This window comes from Euwallacea similis, chromosome 24, assembly GCF_039881205.1.
Source record: "Euwallacea similis isolate ESF13 chromosome 24, ESF131.1, whole genome shotgun sequence".
NCBI lineage: Eukaryota > Metazoa > Arthropoda > Insecta > Coleoptera > Curculionidae > Euwallacea > Euwallacea similis.
The window spans coordinates 1,229,112-1,251,681 of NC_089632.1; the positions used below are offsets into that span (position 1 = coordinate 1,229,112).

The window sequence follows — 22,570 nt, forward strand, 5'->3', positions numbered from 1 at the left end:
TTTATATTGGAGGACTATCATATCTTTTCAAAATCGATTGGTCAAAAGTACTTCATATTAGCAATCAACATAAAAGATGCTTGTTATTCTATTCTTATTAGTGGGGATTAACGTCGTCAATTAAGATTTAGGGTTGTGACACCTAAATTCACTTGTCTGCCCTTTGACCTGTTAATTGTCCCATTCGTCTGCACCAAGAACATGAAACAAGCTGCCACACATTTACGTAAACAGCTGTTTCTATGTTTAGTTTATTTTGACGATTAATACATTTTTGGGAAAACTGAAGAGGGATGTAAAGAGAGTTCTTTTACACTAAATATATTAGAATATGTAAAATTTCCATTACATACTCCGTTGTAAATAATAAAAAAATGGATATATGCTGCCTACTTATTAAATGGTTATTGTTAGATATTTCAGTTTTTCATCACTTGTGATACAAATATGTGGAAAATTATCAATTAATTTTAGGACAACATGTATAATTGCAATTTAAGACGAAAAAGTACAAGTATTTTTCAAATACAGATTTCATAAGCATTTGTCTAAAATGATCTAGAATTTTCGATGTTGGAGTTATATTCGGAGGAAAATTTGAATAATCAAATGCTACGTATTTGTGACACATTTGTCTAATATTTGATTTATAGACAAACGTTACATAATAAAGAAATATCTGGGTTTGAGTCTAGAACAGGTTGTGTATGAAATTTTCATAGATATTTCTTCAATATCTGCCAAAAGCGAGGCGGATAATAGAAAATTAAGACTTACGAGACACATATAAATCGTAGACAGGATAGAGGGACGTAAACCTATGTTAAATTCGAATAGTTCATACCAATGGAGTATTAAAAGTTTTATTTACAACTTTGGCCATTTTTTATTTATCGATATTTAACTAATTATGAATACTAATTATTAATTATAACTTATTTTTAAACTTAGATCTTAAAACTTATAACGTAGACTTATTACTACAGAACGATTGAAAGTGATGAAAATTGTATCACCTTATTCTATAATTGTTTGTTTATTGCATTATCCACAATGTTAAAATATATATTAACACCGTTGAAAAGGTATATTTTTCATAGACCCCATTATTTCTAATAGGACTGACTCGCAAATACAGCGTTCTGTCGTAAAGGGGCTGGAGTGACCTGAAGTTCTTTGTCAGAGGAATCTTTTCCTCAGTTTGGATGGCTTCAAAAATCTTTACCTAAATAAATACTGTTTGCACAAGGAAATTAATTTACAGTTTTTGAAGAAATATTTACCTGCCTTACTGAAATTGGAAGAGTACTCGTAAATATGGTCCAAATAACTCCTTCATTGCATTCTGGGGTTGTAAGCGATCCATGGTAACGGTAAAATCCTGCTTTGTCTCTAGGGATAAAACTTTTCGCATTGAAGCCTTTTAATTGCCGTGGTTCACCTACAGTGTCTTTAAGATTGTCGATGATATCGAGAAGTGGCTGTGAGTCTTCATCATCGTCTGGCGAAAGCTAAGGTCGAAAATAAATTTCTTGTGAAATATAAAAAATCCTATGAAACCAGTGATAAGTCTGTAGTGCTAAGGAAGAGCCTGACACATGAAGAGGCAAAGCCTATAGATACAAACAGAACCTCCGCCTTTTTTCGGTAGTTGTGGTAGAAGGTTCTTATAAAAATATTGTTACGATTGTCAGACGATTTTCGCAGTTAAACAACAAGAAAAAGGAATTTTTCCTGAAGCGCTTGACGAAGTGATTTATTACTTTTTTTTATATACGTCGATTATTTTAGTACGCTTGTTTATGTTTATATCCAAAACAAGCAGCTAAAACATTACTTTTTCATTGAAAATTTTGTTTGCCTTCTGTATCGCACTTTAATGTTTTGCTGAAGTTTGTGTGAAAATGGCTGAGTCTCATATGTTAAAAGTGAAATGCGAGCAATGATTCACCTTCGAAAACTTCGTAATCCTATTTTGTGAAATGGAACTCATATTAAATTTAAGGTCGATATGTGATAAAAGTTGTGATTCAAATAAAAAATGTTGTAACTCGCGTCAACTGTAATCCCTGAACCTGAATTAGGAGCATTGTATATTCAGCGAATCTTTCATAGGCAACTTATCCGAAGATTAAATCCTTATTTTTGGAAACGTTATTCAAAAGAAAATTTGAATTGTTTCCAACAATGAATCAAATGAGTCAATCTTAAGGAAGTTTAACGTAATGATTTGGTTGAAATGAAGAATGAAAATAAAACTCTATTACAGTGGGCTTTCCGTTGTCACCAATAGCCAGTTTTGAAGATCCGTGGTAAAGCTGTCCACTACTATTTCAATAAGAAAGGTCAAACAATTTTTACACATTTTACGAATAGTAGAATGAACATTAATTTTCCTGTTTATTCTTTTTATTATTTTTCTTGCTTAAAGGTTACTGGTATGATCTTTGTTCTGAGAAGTGTAGGTACTCCCTGAGTTCCATTGGATGCTAAAAGATCGAGTAGTGATTGACCAAAGGTGATAGCGATGTCACCAAAAATGAATAATCTTGCTGGTCAACAATATTAACTACCAGTTATTCATATAGGTTGAAAAGGACCCCTAATTTCCTTCGACGAAAAAGTATAGGTGAGTACTTTACCAATAATTACACCGCGACTTCTTTTATGCTAATCGATGTTAATTGTTTTCGACTCATATACAGTCTTCATAGACGCAAAAATAAATGCGAAAAAATCATTTTTTCTGCAACTGTCTGGATATTACATTGTTACTTGCCGAAAAGTATTTACTGAAAAACCCTCTATTTCTGTATATTTTTTATGGGTGGCGCGCGCAGCTATTACAAAATTAACTTATTTCCCACAGCTTCGTAGGAACATTACAAACATAACAAATATTAAAAGCCAAACAGTCATTTTGGTACAAGCTGTTTTGTAAAATTTTAAGTTTTAAGGTAGTAACTGGCACAAACTGACCATTTCCTACTTTACTACTGCTGCACTCGCCTGTGATTCGTGCATCAACTTTATATTCGTAAGCAGTATTTCCTACCTATTGTATAATATACATATTGTTATACAATGTTATAGAAAAAATATTTCTGTGAGATTAAAGATAGACATTGAATATGTACATTCAAATTTTGCGGAGACTCGTAACTTGATTAAGTGTTAAAAGCCTGAAACTCGTTTTTAGAAACACAAATTCCTAACGTTTTCGAGAGCTTTAAATGCATTATTCAGCAATAAGTTTATATTATGGTATTACAAATTATTTAGAAGTGTTTTAAATGCGTTAAACTCACATCAAAAAGTACACCCAACACTGCCACTCCATGAGGATGTTTTACTGCTTCGCTGAAATTCCTGTATTTTTGCTCGAAATGAACCAAATGAAGCTCCAATGGAAACCTAAAAGATAAGAAACCAAAGATGGTCATGGCAATTTTCTTCCCATAAATAATTATTTAGAATAAGATATATCGCGTTAAAAATGAAAATGAAAATTTAAGATATACTGAATGGATAAATAAGCGAGGTACGTCTATAACTGAAAAATCAATTTAGGTAAGGTTTCTGAAAAAAAATGTAGCTTTAATAATTCCCGCTTCTTTGTGTCATTCATTATCAAATAATTTATTACGCATTTCATTAGAAAAAAATATATGTTATTTTTGTATGTCAAAAAAAACTGATTTTATATTTACTACATGGTTCTTGGAAATACAACAATAACACAGCGAGGCGGATTAAAAGAAGTTAATAAGATATAGTTATATTAAAATATCGGTTACCCATGGACTACAACATACAAAAAAACTAAAGATGTTTTGAATAGGTCTTGTAAAACTGAAATTGAAACTGAACTGAAAATTGAAATTTAGTAACTCTTAAACTCTTGTAGTTTTCGAGATCTCTTCAGTAACCATACAACACTCGCCTCTACATATATACAAAAAATTTGTAAAAATTATCTCGCAATTGTTAACTTAATCTGATCAACAAAGAACTAGTTAAAATGCAATTATCATCTCATACTTTTGCAATCGTCAGTTCACCTGTAATTGGACATTGTATGTTCCGACTGCCAATGAAAGTGCAAATGATCTAGGATGTATGTTCCTGGCAAACCACCGCCATGCACCTTAGGCGGTTCGATATCTTGTAGACGTACTTCAGCTAGAAAAATATAATATAGTTATAACAGAATTGATCCCACTTTCCTATAGATTAGCAAACCTGAATGTCCATTATTTTCTAGTGATGCTGTTGCAGTTTGTCCATACCCATGAAGGGAAAATGGATGAAACTCTTTAATGACGGCAACTGATTTTGATAGGGCAATCGGCGATTGATTGTGCCCAGTATTACATAGTGGTGACCAATGCTCTGCAACAACATTATGAAAATCTTTATTAATTACAATTTAGTAAGAATTCAATTTTCATATGATATAAAAATATGAAAAAAAAGTTTTTTTTCGAAATGATCTTGAAAGTAACTTTTCTGTGCCTAGATAGTTTTTCATTCATATTCAAAACGTCATTATACACGAAGTATGTGTGGCAAATTTTTTAAATTTATTTCGTTTCGAGAAAAGCTTCGTATTCTTATGAGTTTTATGGAATGGATATATTCTCTTTGTTCCTTTAGCGCGATCTATTAGAGTTTTAATTGTACAGGATGTACACAGGATGTCCTAGAAATAATGGTACAAATGAGTATTTAGTCCTACAGGTTAAAAAATTAGAGCGATTTAGCTAAACTTTCCTTATACAAAGGTTGTTTCTTTTTATTCCACAAGATTTCGAAAGTAATTTTTTTTATTTTGTCAATTAGGAATAAATCTCGTAGTTTTTAGTCTACAGGCTTAAAATTACTTCTAGGAGTGGTTTTTATAACAATAGAAAAAAGTATAAGCTTTTTTTTCTGTTGAAGAGCTGAAGAAGCCGATAGTCGGTTACCCCAAACAAGGACTTTCAAAGTGCTTTCGCTTAAGATCAAACAATGCGTTTATCAGATCAGTGAATGAGCTGAACTAGCACTCAATAACATGCGGTCCAAAATCTGCCAATTCCTAAAATTGGAAGGGGTTGGCGAGTATCCCCTTGGACGTAGAAGGAGCAGCATTTGGTAGTACACTAGCGAATTCACAACTTGATGCATGAAAAACTTAAGGAGTTGAAAAAACCTTTTAACTAGAGCCACAACATGTTGAAACTTAAAGTGTTGACCACTATATAATACATAAGGACTACGTCAGATTTAGAGCGGCGATCTAGATTCTTCATTTCTTAAAAAAAAGCTATCTATTTGAATTATTAATATGGTAAGTTTGGGTGACATTTTTTCAAAAACGGTTAGAGAAAAATATAGGTTATGTAACATACTAATTACTTAAAATTTTATATAGAATCCGAATTTGAGTTCTGAAAATGTTTAACAAAATTTATTTGATTTCCCCTGACACCGGACATGGAATTTAGGCCTCCATGGATATAATATATGAATACCAACTTATTTTGTTTTCTAAAATTTTCAGAAATGTAGACTTTTTAAATCAGGGTGTCTAATCGCTAGGCTAATAATGTCTTAACTAACAGGTATATTAATAAATAATTAATAATTGAATAATCGCATTTGATAATCGCAACGCGTTATATGTTAGTCACGTGATAAGTGTATGTCATTTATAAAAATTTTGAATTGTGAATTGACATTAAAAATTTCAGTCTTAGACAGAAGCGCAAATGTAGTCACTAAAGCGAATTTGTCATTCTGAAACGTGAAATGTTTAGAATTTTACTGCTTATCAGTTTCTTCACAAATTAGTCGACGGACAGATATTACCTTAGGAAAGATTTAGCACATATATTAATGAGCGATTGGAACACTTATTCATTAAATAACTGTTTCTCCAACTGACTATGAACATGTTTATTTAAGATCTATAAAATTGATCATTAATGAACTATTTTAAGGATTAATTTTTCAATTGTTTTACTCTACTACTCGATTTCAGTTTTCAAATATACAATATCAACTAACACGGCATTATCGTACTACTTGCCGCTTATTCAAAAGAGAGAGATAGGTTATAAAAATTCAGTTTTTTGGCATCCATATTTCTGCTTCATGTCATGGTTTTGTCACTGTCGTCCGGTTAAAATTTTTTAAAAGGGCAACTCGTATACTTTCAGCAATACAAGCATGAATATTGAACTCTATTGAGTGAAACTTTCGTTTCTAAGTGGGATTATTTTATATACCTTAAATCTGAAATTAGATTTTCTTCTAGAACCATTATCAATACTTGCAGTCGCCGGAAAACTATTGTACCTGACTCGTGTATTAATGGACGATTAATATTTTCAACTCAACCCTAATACTCTACACCTTTTGGATTATTAATCGTCTTCGTTAATGTACTTATTGCTTAAATAACTATTTCCGTCGTTTGAGTATTAACACGTTCTTTTAATGTATACAAAATCATTCATTAATGACCCCTATTTGTGTGTTTATACGAGTGTAATGCAATTTGGCGACAGCATTAACAGTAATTTAAATGTTATTTATAGCAGAATGTACAAGCGAATCTTTTGTTAAAAAAATTAGTGCGAGTATTTTACGAGCAAAACGATTTTCTAATTTTAAATTACCCGTGTTTTGTCTTAAATGTGATGAATTCGAGTCTGAACTAGATACATTTTTATTAGAGTAAACTTATTTACTCCGACTTATCATCACGCCCATAAAGTACAGTTCGACTGCACAGAGTACCATTTTTCAATTTTTTTTATTATAAACCTCATGTTCTGATTTTTCGCTTACCAAAAAAGTGAAAAACCATTCGAAACTATCGAGAAGAACACTGAGATTGTCGTAAGTATTTACATTTTGACTTATTGTTCCCATATAACACGATTAACAATGATATATTTTGAGATTGCACTAATAATGAATCAATTAAATTAGAAATCAAAACCAAAATAAATCAGTATTGTCAAAAGGTGTAAAAGACAATGACAAAATCAAAGTAGGAATACAATACAGAAAGAAGAAAATAGTATATTATTTAATGAGTGATTAAAATAGCATTTTCTGTCTCCGAGTCACAATTTATGTTATCGGCTTCACTTCGTTTAGTAATGTTTTCGAGCTACAGAAAACGATTTTTCACGACTGTAACTATACTTTCTCTACGACTATGTATGATACTAACACTAAAATAATTAAATAATTTAATTATTGAAAACATCACTACTCACACTCATATACACTGCTTCCCAGTGCACGATTTTATTGTAGGCAACTAATTAAGCACAAAAACAAACAAAATCAATCAATTAAGGTAATATTCCTTTTCATTGCTAGATAAGTAGAGTAGCACCACTGTATTGTTGTCCCTCTCGACGTTTATCCAATAGACACAGATAGGTTATAAAACATTTATTTTTTGTGAGTTGTCATTCTGCTTTATGTCATTGTTCAATCATTGTCATTGGGGTTGACTTTTTTAAATAAGCTACTTGCGTGCGTCTAATAATACTCCAATAAATGGCGAGCTGCGTTCACGCGTCACTGTCAAACTTTCATCTCTAGAGAGAAAAGTTTAACTTTAAGGAACATTCTCTCTAGAGATAAAAATAATGTTTTGGGTTAAGGCAAAGTTTTATAAAAGTTATCTTCTTAAACTCGTTAAGAGTATCTTACGATCAAAGTCAACTTCAAAGTTACCAAAGGAATCTTTTTACTCTAAAAATTAATTCAGTAAATCCTTTTTTGGTGAAAGTTCAACGGGAGCTTGTTAGCAATTGAAGTATTGCGATAAATAATGAAATTCCTCAGAAATGTGGATTTACATATTATCAAATGCTTTTGGTCGAGGTCCCTATAGTTAGGAAATAAAGACTGACCATTCCGCAACACGTTATATCTCGCTTAACGTTCATTTCATTTGATGTAATTGATGATAATATTTAGGTTATCAGAGATGAAAAACCGTGATGCCAGGGTTGATGCTTATTTTCTAGATCTCGGCCTTCTAGGCCGATTGCTTACTTCAATCACTTGCCCTTTGGCCTAATCTGAACAATAGAGTAGGTAAAAAAATACAAACCAAAAATATGAGTCGAAGTTAGCCATCTAATCGAAAAATATCTTCTTGTAGGAATCACATGTTGCTATTTCAATAAAGTGTCTGAGATCCTTTTTTTGAACTTGCGATTTAAGATCAAAACATGGTATGATTTAAAAATCACGCAAGTGTCATCAAAATCATAATGTGTTTTGAGCCGAACTATGAGGTTGAAAGAAAACGGCTCTGATCGTGCATCGCACACTATACTATAGCGATCATTTGTTAAATTGGATCTAATAACGACAAAGTTCGCAAAACTGTCCAATACATTGAAAATCAACATTATAACTAATTACCTCTTGGCACTCTTTTATCTATGAAGTGACCTTATTAACAACGACAATCGTGACACACGGTGCTATTTTTGTGTTAACCGGTCTTGTCATTTAAGGGACTCAATCAAGTCAATCAATTTCTCAGTACTGATTATTTTCGCATATTAGAGGTACCTACTAAAGAATTCGAGAAATTAATAATCAAATTATATTAGAAACTAAGCAGAATCAAATTTCTTTTTTTTGTCAGTGTAGGATCTGCCAGGCATGGAATATAAGCATGGTACTCACACACGAGGCGTTTGTATGAGCCCATTATCCACTTAGAAATGTAAGTACCTATATTATTAGATTGGACACCGACGGATTGGAACTAACACAGATTCTTCTTTTGAAATTAGTAGGTTTTATACAGGGTGGATCATAATAGCACTCAGCTAGGGCACAAACTCCTAATGGAGGAATGAACTCTAAGATTTAAGTATAAAAGTATAAAATTAATTTTAGACATTTTTAATGGGTTATTCTAGAAAATACTGACATTGGCACAAAATGTTCCATTGACAGTTTTTTTGTGAAAAATTTCAGTTAAAAAAGATATGGGTTAAGGCTACATGAAATGTTCCTAAAGTCTGGAAGGAAATTAAACAATGAAATAATATCCAAAATACATAATTTTAAATAGTGAAATTGCTGTCACTTTCCGATATAGGTACCAAAATTGCATTGCTGAAAATATTTACCCAGTTTCATGAATGGACACTCTACATACATAAGGAAAACATTTGTTTTCCAAGGCAATACGAGGTTGTTTCATAGATTAAAACAATATAAAATAGTTTTCATTACGCATGCATCATAATTGATTATTATAGCACGCGGTAACGAGCTGTAATCATGTAAAAAATAAATAAAATTTCGACATGTCTAAACGTTTTGAGAAATTCATAACACATCTTACGCTTTTAGACGTTAATAAATGGTAATATTAATACACTTGTAAAATAAATATTGAATAATATTCGCGTAAAATAGACTTTTAAAGCTCTTGCGTCTTACAAATCTCCCCGCATTGCGCCATGTTTTGCCATATATTGTGTGCTTTAGGGCCTTTTTATACACTTATAATATAAAATGCTATTTTATAGCAAATGCAGTATAATCGATGATTAAAGCTGTAATGTTCATAAAACGATCTTTATGATGCGTATATGATTACTAAGGAAACAATATTAGAAAATTCATTTCCGGCATGACTAATACGTTAATTGTCAAACGGAGATGAAAAACAAAGTGTGTCTGATCCGGTACGCCAGAGGATTTCAAAAGTAAAATTTATATTTTACGTACAAAAAATTGCGTATATGTATATGATTTTTGTGAAATTAGAGCTTGTACTAAACTTGAACACAGAGCGCATGACTGAATCAATTTGCCACGTTCACCAAGCTGAGCGTCACAATTATCAGCTAAAAAAACAGGTGATGCTTTTATGTGTATGAAGTGTTTTTTTGAGAGAACTACTTACGTAAGAAACGAAATTAATAACACATTTTTTTATATGTACTTTGGACATATATACCTTACATGAACAGTGAAAAGGACATATTTGAATTAAATATTAATACACTATATTGGGTATTTTTAGATTTATATATCGGCAAGATGATATAATTTCTTGAATTGAAAGTCAATTTACTTGTAATTTTTATTGAATTTCTATTAAGTAACGTAAGTTTCTATAATATTAATAATAATTTTATAATATTATATTGTGTAGCTGTATGTAACCATTTTTAGTTTACATATATTACGCAAAATACCATCCTGACCAATATCCAAATGATCCATCATCATCCAATCAACATCTAATCATTTAAAACCACAATACGAGTGGTCATTGTTGGGACAAACAGCATTGCTTAAAAATGCGATGTGGCCAGTAAAGGTTCACACGGCGGTTAATGTATTAAACATTTTAACAAATCGATAACATGTCTTGTGTTACTAGTAATTGTAATAATAATGTATATGTAATAGTAGTATATTATACACTAAGTTTGTGAGGTGCATTATTATAGCCCTAGCATCAAGTTTAGCGCCCAGTGCTTAGGGCACATACGCGCAAAGTGGGTACCCATGATGTGGCCAGCCGTCTCACGGGTACCCGCTTAGTGCCTATGAGCCCTTAGAGTTCTGAGACTTGAGGGTCATAAGTATTTCACAACTGCGGTGGGGTAATGACATTGTGGCCGAGTAGCTCGCTAGGTAAATAATGAGCCATATATCTCTTACTATTAATCTGTTATTCAATTGTATTAAAACAAAAAGGGAGAAAACGAACGTGTGCATTCGACACACACACGATGGTTTCATATAGTTAATAGCGGAAACAAAATTTATATCTGTTTAGCCTTTGTGCCTTATGAAAATACAAAAATATAATTACCATTATTCGGATGTTTGCCTGTTTTCGAGATACTGCCTTTTTATCTTCAAGTCACCTTGAAAAGTTTAAATATGAATCTGAAAGTAATTTCTCCCTATTCCAGATTGGTTAATTTATTACACGTCACTAGCACTAATTTTAATATTGATGATCTGAACCTGACTTTTAATGACCTTTGGGTAGAAACCATCATGAACGCCATGAGATTTAGAAGAGGTGTTTTATAAAATACTATATTTTGAACTGAAAAGTTATTGTGAAAGTGCTATTACAATAATTATTATGCCTGATTTGACTATAAAGGACTCTTTATGATACTGTTTTGCGGGCATATACTGATTTATTATGGTCCTAATGTTGGAGCGGTCTCTAAATAATTAAAACTTGACAACCTTGAACTCTGAATTGGTAGTAGCTATCCAATTTTCGTAGAGACCACTTAACCCTTCGTTCGGGCTTATTTAAAATTTAAATAAAGTGAATTTACATGAAGTGAAATGAAGTTTTATGCAGGTCTTGCACCTAACATGTTCCAAACTCTATCCCAGAGATATTCTTTGTCTGTTGCTAAAGTCAATTTTGCGAAAAATCCATAAGGAAATACAGGCACTTTCCAGTTCAATACCAAATTTGTTCCCATCTCCCTTTGAGAAATTATCTATTGAAGCATCAGCTTTTCGTTCACATAGTACAGTAAAGTTATATTTTCATACAATAAAAACAGTTTTCATTTAAAAAGCACCTTACCCTTCCCTGATAATCCTGATACATGTCAATAATACTTTTAAGAGACAAGTAGTGGCACTAATTTGACCTTTCCAAGAGAAAGTCCTAAGCCTTAGAGCTATATTTACAAAAAAGTTAAATGGAACGGATATAGGGTCGCTTCTATGTTGTTGGAAACAGTGGATTATTTTCTAAACTATGACAGTTAGAAATAGAAACGTTTAATCTAACAAATGTAGGACTCTCCGAACTATATCCCTAAGGAAAAATTTAGTATCCAGGATATATAAATAAGTCACAGCGGTCAGTAAGTTCATTTTATTGCATAACTGAAACCTCTTCGAAATTCTAAACAAAAATCGTATATCAGATCAAATTTTTAAATTTAAGCGTATTCGAGTTATCGACTTGTTAAAATGACTCTTTCTATACCGTTTTAATTTGTCACAAACAGATAATTTTATTGATGGTCGCATCGTGTATGGCATCCTTAAGGAGCAAAAATACATAGTTGGGTTTCGGTAAAAACGATTAGAGACAATAAAGCCAGTCGAAGTGCTTGAAGGCTGAATTCAAGGACTGCTTTTTGCCTTACAGTTTGATTTGACAAATTATCGATAACTTTATGTTATAAAAATTGAAAATTCCAGTTTTCTAGCACGTCTGCGTTCTCTTTTCCTGCAGTCTAAAAGGCAGTGGTTGCTGGTAAAGTGGCACTTGCTTTGTTTACCGAGTACGCTACTGATATAGACAAACGTTGTAGAAATCTGCTATAAGCATGAGTCAGGACACCGGAATAAATTTTCAATTTTCGATCTCCTCTTGAATATGTTGAATTTATTATTATTTCTAAAATAAATCAATTAATAATAAATCTCGAGATTTTGATAACAGTTGACTGGTGCTTTCCCAAGACCTATATTTAAATGCTTATAAATACATCTGTAAATATGTCTTTGATTTGCGGTCACACAATAAAGACACATTTACAAATGTAGTAGCAACATTTGTAGCACTAAAATTGTAACTTTATCAGGTATGTCACTAGTCATAAATGTGTCCCTGGTGTGCATACACCTATTCTATTGCACATGATGTCGCAGAGAGCATGCTTTACCCCCTAGATGAATAACATGCTAATAATGACACGCATATAGTGAGTTAATGAATAAATTGACTACCATGTCGTCATCATCCCCATTGTTGTTTTACTTATGGTTGTTATGGTAAATAATGTCAAAATAAATGTTACTATTGATGTTTTTAGTCAAGACATGTTACCTTTTGGTGTTTGGGATTTAATTTATGTCCAATTTTGATCATTTTATTGCAATTTTGTCAAATGTATTAGTGCAAAAAAATTCACACTTACACTAGAGTTATAAAATACCGATGTATGTTCTAGATTAGCCCCTCGAAATTTAAACTTGATGTGTTCATAATGTTTTTCACGATTATGGTGCATACCATACTATTGCAATATAAGTCTGTAAAAAGGTCTTTAAAGCACGCGCAACATATTGCAAAACACGACGCGCAGCCGTGTTACAGTAATAATTAAAAAAAGAATCATTTGATATAAACAAGAAAAAAATGTGTACATTTTGTCGGGGGGGCCATTCTTCCCTACAGTGAACGAAAAAGCAAAATGCTAACAAAAAATTTGTCTGTTTTAAATGATACAGAGGAGGCTTCAGAATTTAGAAAAGAATGCTGTATGTCTGTTCTATCTAGTATGCAGTGGTAGTAGGCTTTTGCTAAAAAAGGTACATGAAGTCGAAGAAGCCATTCTTAAAGAATAGGCCTGCAAATCACAAAACATACTACACATATGTACCTCCAAATAATACATCATTACGTTTACAAGTGACATAAATAGAATGTTATCAAATTTTGTGCCAAGCAATACTTTTCGAAAATAAATACTGATTTATATGCTCACTATTCTACCCTGGGAAGCATCATTAATTGAGTTTAATTTCCAGTGATGTCAGATTTAGGAAATTTATTACTGAAGCACAATCGGAAATTCGTAGTATCAATAATAAAATAAATCACGTTGTCAAATCAGATTGTTAGCGGGTTATTAAATATTTCAAAATTTTATTCGTCTGTAAATAATAACATAAATAATTATGCGACACATACATTTACATTTTTCTGTAATTAAAAACCTGATTTGAAGGGAACCATTGTTGATCGAAGTTTAGGCAATTTTGTTCAATATTGCTTCCCTCTTGTTCTCGATATTTCCTAGGAAACGAGGCAGGAGCCCACACAAATCACGGTGTACAATAACAGCGAAATGTGGAAAAGGGGAAATTTGGGACAGCGAGTTTTCAAGAGTTTCCGGAAAATATAATACAGCCCTATTTTGCAATTTGTCTGTTAAATTATGGAGCGGAAATTAACACTTTGTTAGCATGTCCAAAAAAATCAATGCAAAATTTCGAGTGATAAGTCACGTTAGTTTGTTATCATCTATACATATTTATTGGTTATGATATTTTAAAAATCTGGCGTTTTCATTAAAAACATTTTTCAAATTACCCTTATTCCAATAATTATATTCTATCTTTTTTTATGTACAAAGTCCTGGATTATGGAATTATCATTTTTTCTCTACCTACATGTGTCTAATTCATAGATCGGAGCACAAGAACGTAGACGAAAAAGTTAAATTCAAATTTGAGTTAACTAATGGATTAACGGCCTGGCTATTGTAACCATTGCTAATTTCAAATATTCTTAATTGCTTTGTTCCTCCATAACGATATGTAATGTTCCTTTCATAATTTTAAGAGCTTCTCAAATGTATCTTCGAATAGCACATATCAAAATAATCCATGTTTTACTTTTGGCATTAAAAATACATTTACTACAATAAATTCACTTAGGCGAGCCCACCAAGATTATTACAGTGGCAGAAATATGTTTAAATTCTGCTTGTTAGCTGGCAAGTGAGATCTGACTAACAATATGACTAGAAAATCTAAAATTAGCAATGTATTTTCAAATAATTTGATGGGTATTGGTTTTATTTTAGCATTTAAAAAACGTATAAAGTTTGCATTAAATGAGGTAATTTACATGAAATTGTCAAAATTACGCTCCGAATTTGGTTTGTCGAATTATCAGTGATCACATTATCGGCCAGTCAAACAAGTGCTTCAATTTTCTGGATTCTTATTGGATAGATAATTTTGTGAAATTAATAAAAGTTACAATATTTAGGCCGTAAGTGTAGTTATTTCTACACATTCTGATCTTTTATTATTAATTTAAATTAGTTCTTGTTGTTCGACGATTCGAAAAAACTAAGAGTGCCTTTATGACAGTCATATGAGTTTCTGGTATTCCTCAAGCTTCCAAGCGTGTTTCTTAAATAGACACTCAATTCTTACGTTATAATTAAATATTTTCTGTGAATCGATAAAATTTTAAATAAATATCATCAAACTTTTCACTTCATTATTTTAGTACGAAGGGATTTCTACTTTTAAAACAGCTCAACGCAACATCATAAAAAAGTGGTAGCGCTGTTGAAGAGTCCTCATAAAGTGATTTAAGTGAAATTTTAATATCATGCCAAGTAAAAAAATTTAAGGCATTTTTCAAAACCGGTAAAACTTGAATATTGATTTGCATCTAACGTGTTGAAATGCCTACCATGAAATATGACGGTGTTTACCTACCAAGATTCCTCAACATTTGAGCCTATAATAATTGTATTAATTTTACAGTATTTTAGAAATAGGAGTTTTCTATACAAACAATCCACATTTGATCACAATGCACATATCAACTAAGGAAAACTGCTTACCTTCATCATTGTATTTCCAGTGACCTGCGCTCACTAACCCTGAAAAAAAATTAAGTTTAACATTAAACAATCAACAATGTTTTCCATCTTATATAAAATCTTAAAATGCTATAAAATACTTTCCCCTGATCACAGAACAAATAGTGAATTTGACACATACTGTATGACATGGGCGTGGTTTACGCCTATGGTAGAAATATAAGTGTTAATTGCCGGTCTAACTCAGCAATAAATTTCAAAATTTGCCAATTCTTATTAAGCTCGTATAGTCTACTTTAAAGTACCGGAATAGAGTAAAATAGAATTTTCAAAATATGTATTAATTTTTCGCTAAGTAAAGCAGTGTTTACATTGGAAACTTTTGGATGGGTGACTCAACCGCACAACCACGAGTAGTGGATGAAAAAAATTTACATTCATGAAACATCTGCAAACATTTTCATCAAACTTTAATTCATGTGAAGTAAAAAATGAGCAAACTATCGCGCAGTGAAGTCTGACGTGTTACTCGATTCTTTAATTCCTTCATTTGCGTTTCTATTTCTTTAATTAATTATTTAATTCTATTTCTTTTTGTTCGATTTGTGTTTTTATATTCTTCCTTTCTGGTATTTTTTCGTAAAACCTGAAATAACATAATAATAAGATGATTTTTGACGTTTATGCTATCGACAAATAGTTTAAACTACCTGTCCCCAGAGTAGAAGTAGACTGATTTGCCATTTTTGGCTATGCGCCTTAAAGCTGCTTTGATTTGTTAAAAACAGTTGGTGTCAACTCATATATTGGCGTATTAGAGATTGTATAGATAATCAAGTGATTGCCACAACTTTTCCGACCTAGCTATACATCCTTTTTATGAAAATAGGAAACATTAATATTTATATTTATTTCGAAAATATGTATATTTATTTATCAGTAACCTTACTCAAAGTCAAGTAACAATTAAATAAAGTATGCTTATACTAAACATACATAGGTTACATTTAAAACAACTAAGTTGTCAATTTAAAATCATTTGCGAGCGTAACAACGTGCTTTACATTCGAGTTGTGTACAATGCATTTTCTATGACCACTACCTGTTCATCAGAAAGTTATTGAAACCTCAATTTTGCTATCTTTAGAAATAACGCTTGTTTTGTTTGTATTCCGAAATCTGAAATATTACATGCAGTTTTTTGAAGACGTTCACACATGCACATCACACAGTGCGAATCAGCTGCTAGCTGTGGGTAATAATATTATATAATAATACGCAGGGTTATTACACAGCACATGTTTGTAATTGGTGATTTTCTGCTATAGGTCAATTTAACACTATTTCCGGTATTGTGAAGACAAGCTCCACTCTAAGCTACATTCAGGAAATTCTTTCAAACATAAAATTATTATTGAAGGTGCATGTAAGAAGTTAATAATTTACTGGGTGGATTATTATATTACATATAGGTTAGCTGGGTTTGATAATTTTTTTATGCAGTTTTGCTTCTTCGAATCATTTCAGAAATCATTGGGGCTGAGTCATCGGATATTTACGTTATTGGGAATACTTTAATAAAACGTGAAAATAAATCAATTTTTAGTTTTATCTCTGCGTTTTCATAGAATGGGCTTAATCCCCACTTATATACATATAGTAGAGAAAGGGGGAGATTCGAATCACCAACACACATTCATCGGAAGCTGACTGTAAACGTTTGTTAGATATCCTAATTGGTTTCACGACATGAGATTTTTTAATCGAAAGTTACTTTATAAAAAAAAAGTGGAAGTGAGTAATTTTAAATGCAAATTTCCTGATAAGAATTGTTTCTAAACTGTATAAAAACAGTACCTGTGATTAAAGTAAAAAGGGCAAATACTTTAGAGACCATTGCCGATGCACAGTGTCACACAATGATTTATTTAATTCACTGCTTTGGACAGACCTTTAAAGATTAGATAAAAAATCAATTAACTCCTTGATTAGCGTTAGTTAAATATCTTCCACTGATATAAATTGTGTTTTTAAATAAGTATATGGATTGTCCAAATTATCAGAGAAATGCCAAAACTATAATAAAGCAAAATTACTTTTGTTTAATATTATATATATATTAGTTATCACTGATTTTTCTACATAGTAGTTTAGAGTTGAAATAATAGAAACCTAAGACAGATTTCTCATAGTGATTAAGAAACTAAGTTCTATGAATATGGATGAGGAAAACGCTTCTTTAAGTAAAGAGTAATTTAATAATTTAAAACAAATTAGTAATTGTAGTTCAATTATAGATATTATAAATTTAGGAAGATTTGGTAATTGTAAATAAATTATTGGTTTAGAGTTATTACGACAGCTCCTGGCTGGTACGCCACTAGCTGCATAGTCCCTGAAATTCGAATTAATTGTACAATTTAGATACTTGTTTGGTATTTAGAAGTAAAATGGGGCCTAACTCCCGAAACAGAATGACCTTGCAAATTTTAAAAACATTTTTTAAAATTTGCAAGGTCTTGTAGCTTCTAACAAAAAATTAAGCAATTCTGCAACAGTACCTTTAAAAAAATTGAAACTTTTACATTATCAAAAGGTTTGCAACTTTAATGTCAATAAGATTGAATGTGCCAATAACCAGAGATTTGCGAATTCATGTTTAAAAAAAAAATTAAAATATGAACTCGCAAACTAGCGTACATGCACGATATTTCGGTCCATCATGTATGTAGTTGAAAATAAAGTAATAATAAAAATAGTCAAAACATATATTTTTCCATCATTTTTGACTTCGAGGAGGAAGTTGGCCGCTTTTAATGAACAAAAATATATTTAAAGTCCGTTTCTTCTATCATTAATGAACACTGATCTTAAACGACAAATGCCTTCTTAATGACATACAGGATTAAAAAATATGCGTGGTAAAATATGAATTTTCAATCTGTATATTATTAATTATCGTTGTAATGTTATTTAATGGGATTGGTTGATATGTCAAGAAGAGTGTCTCGGATTTTAGTTTCTTGGATGATAATGAAATTTGCATGATGATTTCAAAACATTCAGATATTTTTCTTTAATTAAACTCGATCATTGTTTATCAAGAAGACTTATAAGGAATTTGTGGGTGATACATTACTATTTTCCTAACACCAATGCGTTTCTTATGGACATCAAAATGTAAATTAGGCTTAAGCGAACCAAAGCTTAAGTCCAGATTCAACAATTCGGAATGCATAATTTAACAAATAAAGTTCTATCTTATACAGTTCAGTTTCCAGCCCACCGTTAACGTAAAATGTTCTAAACTGAGTAAAAGTCTTTAAATTCATACGATATTGAAAACTATTTTTCTGCTAAAGATATCTCGACATATGTACCTGACCAAAGCGATTAAATAGTATTGCCAACCATGAATCTAAAATAACTGTGGCTGCCGAGTATGGTGTGCTGGAAATTAACAAATTTACTTCGTATTTTTTATTTATCCTGTAAAGGACTGATAATTTTTTTTTCAGAGCAGTAACAGCACATTAGCAGTCTTTTCTGGGCGCGAATATCGACAAAGACTCCTTAGACTTAAAAATGTGTTGTTGCGATCGTTTTGGTGAGCGGCATAAATAAAGTCTGACACAAATTCTTCGTTTATTTTGATTGGTTCGACTGCATTTACCTTTGAGAGGTTTCCTACTTAAGATAATCGTACAGTTATTATATGATATAAACTCAAGAGCATGTAGATTTTATGAGATAAAAATTCTAAAATAACTATGGTTGCCAAAAGTGGTGGAGTGAAAATTAGTAATTTAACACTGCATTTTTGGTTGTAAGTGACCGATTTTTTTTTAAGACCAGTGAAAGAACATTCGCAATCTTTTTTGTGCACGAGCAGCCTCAAAAACACTACCGAAACACTACCTCTTAAAGGTGACGAAAACATTTTGGTTGCCCATTATTTTGGTGAGGGGTTTACATTACGTAAAATAAAATCTGACACAGATACTTCATTCATTTTGATTGGTTAGAATGCATTTATTTTTGAGTGGGTACCTATTTAAGGTAATCACGGAGTTATCTGATATAAACTCAAGAGCATCATCTGTAGATTTCCTGAGATAAAAATCAAGAGCATAACGAGAGGCAATTACGTACAAACCTGCTAACAGCAGCACCGCAGACAAAGTAACTGGAATCCCCAACATTTGCCTCGATTAATAACTTTTGTGGATGTAGACAGGTGCAAAACCCAACTGTAGGAGCAAATAAACCGCACTGCTCGATCACAAACTTATTGGCACTGCGCCCCTAAGAGCAGCTCATGCATAAATAACGCCAACGCATCCCTGCTGCCAATTTTTCGCAGCGACGACGAAGGCCGAAATCTGCGCCCACTCCGCCAGACTTAAGACAAATCTTCATCGACCAATCGGACATCACATGAGGAAAAATTACAAACTATTAGACTGTGGAGTACGTGGACCGCAGGTTTAGTGTGTCTTGTTCCGACTTATGCACGGTTAAGGTCAATGTTGCGGCGCTTTAGAGCTTTAATTATTAGAATAGACTCGGTCTTATTAACATACAGAGTGACTAATAACTAGGTTTGAAGTATTTAAAGGTCGATTCCTCGACTCGAAACATAAAACAATAATGTCTTATACATTGTGTACGAAAGGTCGGCAACCTTCAAAATATCTCGAAAAATATACAATTTATTAAAAAATACTTTACACAGGGTGTATCCGAATTGTTCCGCCGACTGCTCACTGGAGGTTCCCGCGACCAAAATAAGAAATAAAGTTTATATAAACAAATGTCTAATTGCTCTTTAGTTTTGAGGTGCAGGGTGTTAAAGTTTCAGAAAAAAAAGTTTTTATTTTTTAACTTTCAAACAGCTTAAAATTTTGAAACCTAATTTCGTACATGAGTTTAGCTTATCGGTGGGTATAATTAAAAAAATGTTTAGCTTTAACCATTCACCAGTGGCGGAGATATAGGTGTCATGTGTCCTTTTTAGCTATAAAAAATTATAACACTCACTATAATATTTCGTTTTAAGTAGTCCATCATATGCGCCAATGTGTTCAGCAAATTTTTTGTCTGTTCTTAGCGTGTTGTATTTCAAGATGTTTAGCAATAAAAATAGTTTTTTGATTAAGTGCATTTTTACAACTCAAGTAAAAAAAAGAAGTTTTTGATTTTTTCATTTTATAAGCTCTTGAGGTATTTGAAACAAAATTTGGGTGCAAGTTTAGTATATCGACAGGTATAAAAACCGTTTTGAAAGTTAAAAAATAAAAACTTTTTTTTCCTTAACATTAATACTCTATCTCGAAACTAAAGGGCAATTAGAAGTTTGTTTATATAAACCTTTTTCTTATTTTGGTCACAAGAACCTACAGTAAACAGTTGGCAAAACAATTTTGATACACTCTGTATAAAAATTGAAGGAGTTTAAAAATCCTATCATTCTGCGGTATTCAGAAATATACAAGGTGCGTGATAAAATAGCAGTGAATTGAAGTTATGTTGTTTCTTATGGAATGGCAAAGTTTTTATGATATTTTCTTATTCACTCTCGCATTCTGAATACATTTCATATAACATGTCTGTTCTGGTATTTCTGTTCATGTTCTGTATTTATTGCAATAGCAAAGTATGTTTGTGTTATCACTAGCCAATTAAGCAATAGTGACTAATACTTCTTGTGCAGGTGTGCCTGACTGGGTATATTGATATGGTAGCGTCACATTTCAACGTAAGCAATATAACGTTAAATACAATATGCTGATTATACATATTGAGAAAAAGGCTCCGGACTGATTTTTAAGCCGAGTCAATAGAAGATCAAGAATTACACTGAGAAGGCGATGTGGCCGAGAGTCCACGGAAAGTTTACATAGAATAAAGTTATTCTCGTAGTACTTATATGCCCGCAGTTTAATTTTTTTTTCATAATTATTCAAAGTAATTAACAATGTCCCATGGCCAACTCCAGCGGTTTAGCAGTAATTGTAGGTATGAAAAACATCAAAAGAATTTATTTTTATTGGATTAAGTGCTCAAAACATGCAGATGCGACGAATTTGATGATCTACAAGGCCATTATAAGCGTCATTAATAAGAGCGATAATGGCTTCCCTTTTTTTTGTCTAATCTATCTAGTAATCAACTTGTCAATACACAAAATGAATTTTCCAAAAAGAAAGTATATAACTTTGCTTATGATAAGATATAGATAGATATAGATCGTTTATTGAAATAGCAGAACCCTTCAATTCTACTTTTCCCAATAGAGAACCAATAACGAAATCTAGTTTTAACAACCATTCATAGATTTAAAGAAACGAGAAGTTGCAATGATGAAATTCGTTCTGGCAGACCAAAAGCGACAACCAGTAATAAAAGTATTTTAAATACGTTGTTGCAGCATTTTAATAAGAGACATTTTTTAATAAATTGTACATTTTTCAAGATACTTTAGGATTGCCAGACTTTTCGTACACAGTGTACATTTTGTTCGAAAATTGTCCCCTGTCCGAATTACGATCGTTTAAGGATGGCCGCCAAAATCTGATTTACGCGGTACTCTTTTAGAACATTAAAGCTACATCAATCATTTTAGTGTATTTCGGGCTGCCTGTTTGAGCTATTATTTGATTATAAATAACGTAATAGAAATTTTAACCAGGGGCGTAGATCCCAGGGGAGTAAATCCCGGGAACGACCTATGACAAATTGAGCGTTATTTGCTAATTCATTTGAAAATATTTGACATCGATTTACTAAGTTTTATATAAAAATTTGCAAAAATGGTACTCTTACAAAGAAAGGAAATTTCTTGTTTAACTAATAGAAAAATATAATTTGCAACACGTGACATATTAGTAGATTTAGAAAAAAATACGATTACCTAAATATTCGACGATTACATAAAGTCGGGCTCATAAACTAGCAAATTATAAATTGGAATTTACAAATATTGAATTCGCACCTTCATACATAAATTTCGTTCTTGCTTGTACGTTCGCGAAATTCGTTATGCCTATCGTATAGCTGCTTTTGTAGCTAAAATTCTATGGCTAGAAAAAATCCATGATTTTCTAACAAATATGCAACCATTAACATCAACAAACATGCCAGATTATTCGACCTATTTACATAAAAAAGCA

The 22,570-nt window shown here is 31.8% G+C and overlaps 1 protein-coding gene across 2 annotated transcripts; it reads right to left on the minus strand.

Annotated features, from left to right (window-relative positions):
• Window positions 1-803: 803 nt before the first annotated feature.
• LOC136416618 (putative carbonic anhydrase 3) lies at window positions 804-19,774 on the minus strand. 2 transcript variants are annotated; one of them, XM_066401885.1, is made up of 7 exons: window positions 19,555-19,774; window positions 15,420-15,458; window positions 4,243-4,392; window positions 4,062-4,182; window positions 3,309-3,414; window positions 1,284-1,511; window positions 804-1,225 (listed from the first exon to the last, which is right to left on the minus strand). In XM_066401885.1, the coding sequence occupies exons 1-7, from the start codon at window positions 19,598-19,600 to the stop codon at window positions 1,037-1,039; spliced, it is 879 nt and encodes a 292-aa protein (XP_066257982.1). In that variant the 5' UTR covers window positions 19,601-19,774; the 3' UTR covers window positions 804-1,036. The 2 variants fall into 2 exon arrangements, with proteins under 2 accessions (XP_066257982.1, XP_066257983.1); XM_066401886.1 differs by lacking the exon at window positions 19,555-19,774 and adding an exon at window positions 17,256-17,350.
• Between the last annotated feature and the right edge of the window lie 2,796 nt (window positions 19,775-22,570).

Bases quoted from the DNA above. Each gene is read 5' to 3' on its own strand.
- LOC136416618 (XM_066401885.1), bottom strand. From the start codon at position 19,600: ATGTTGGGGATTCCAGTTACTTTGTCTGCGGTGCTGCTGTTAGCAG. The intron at 15,459-19,554 runs GTTTGTACGTAA...ATTTTTTTTCAG, and splicing joins TGCGGTGCTGCTGTTAGCAG to GGTTAGTGAGCGCAGGTCAC. The intron at 1,226-1,283 runs GTAAATATTTCT...GTATTTATTTAG, and splicing joins TTCCAATTTCAGTAAGGCAG to GTAAAGATTTTTGAAGCCAT.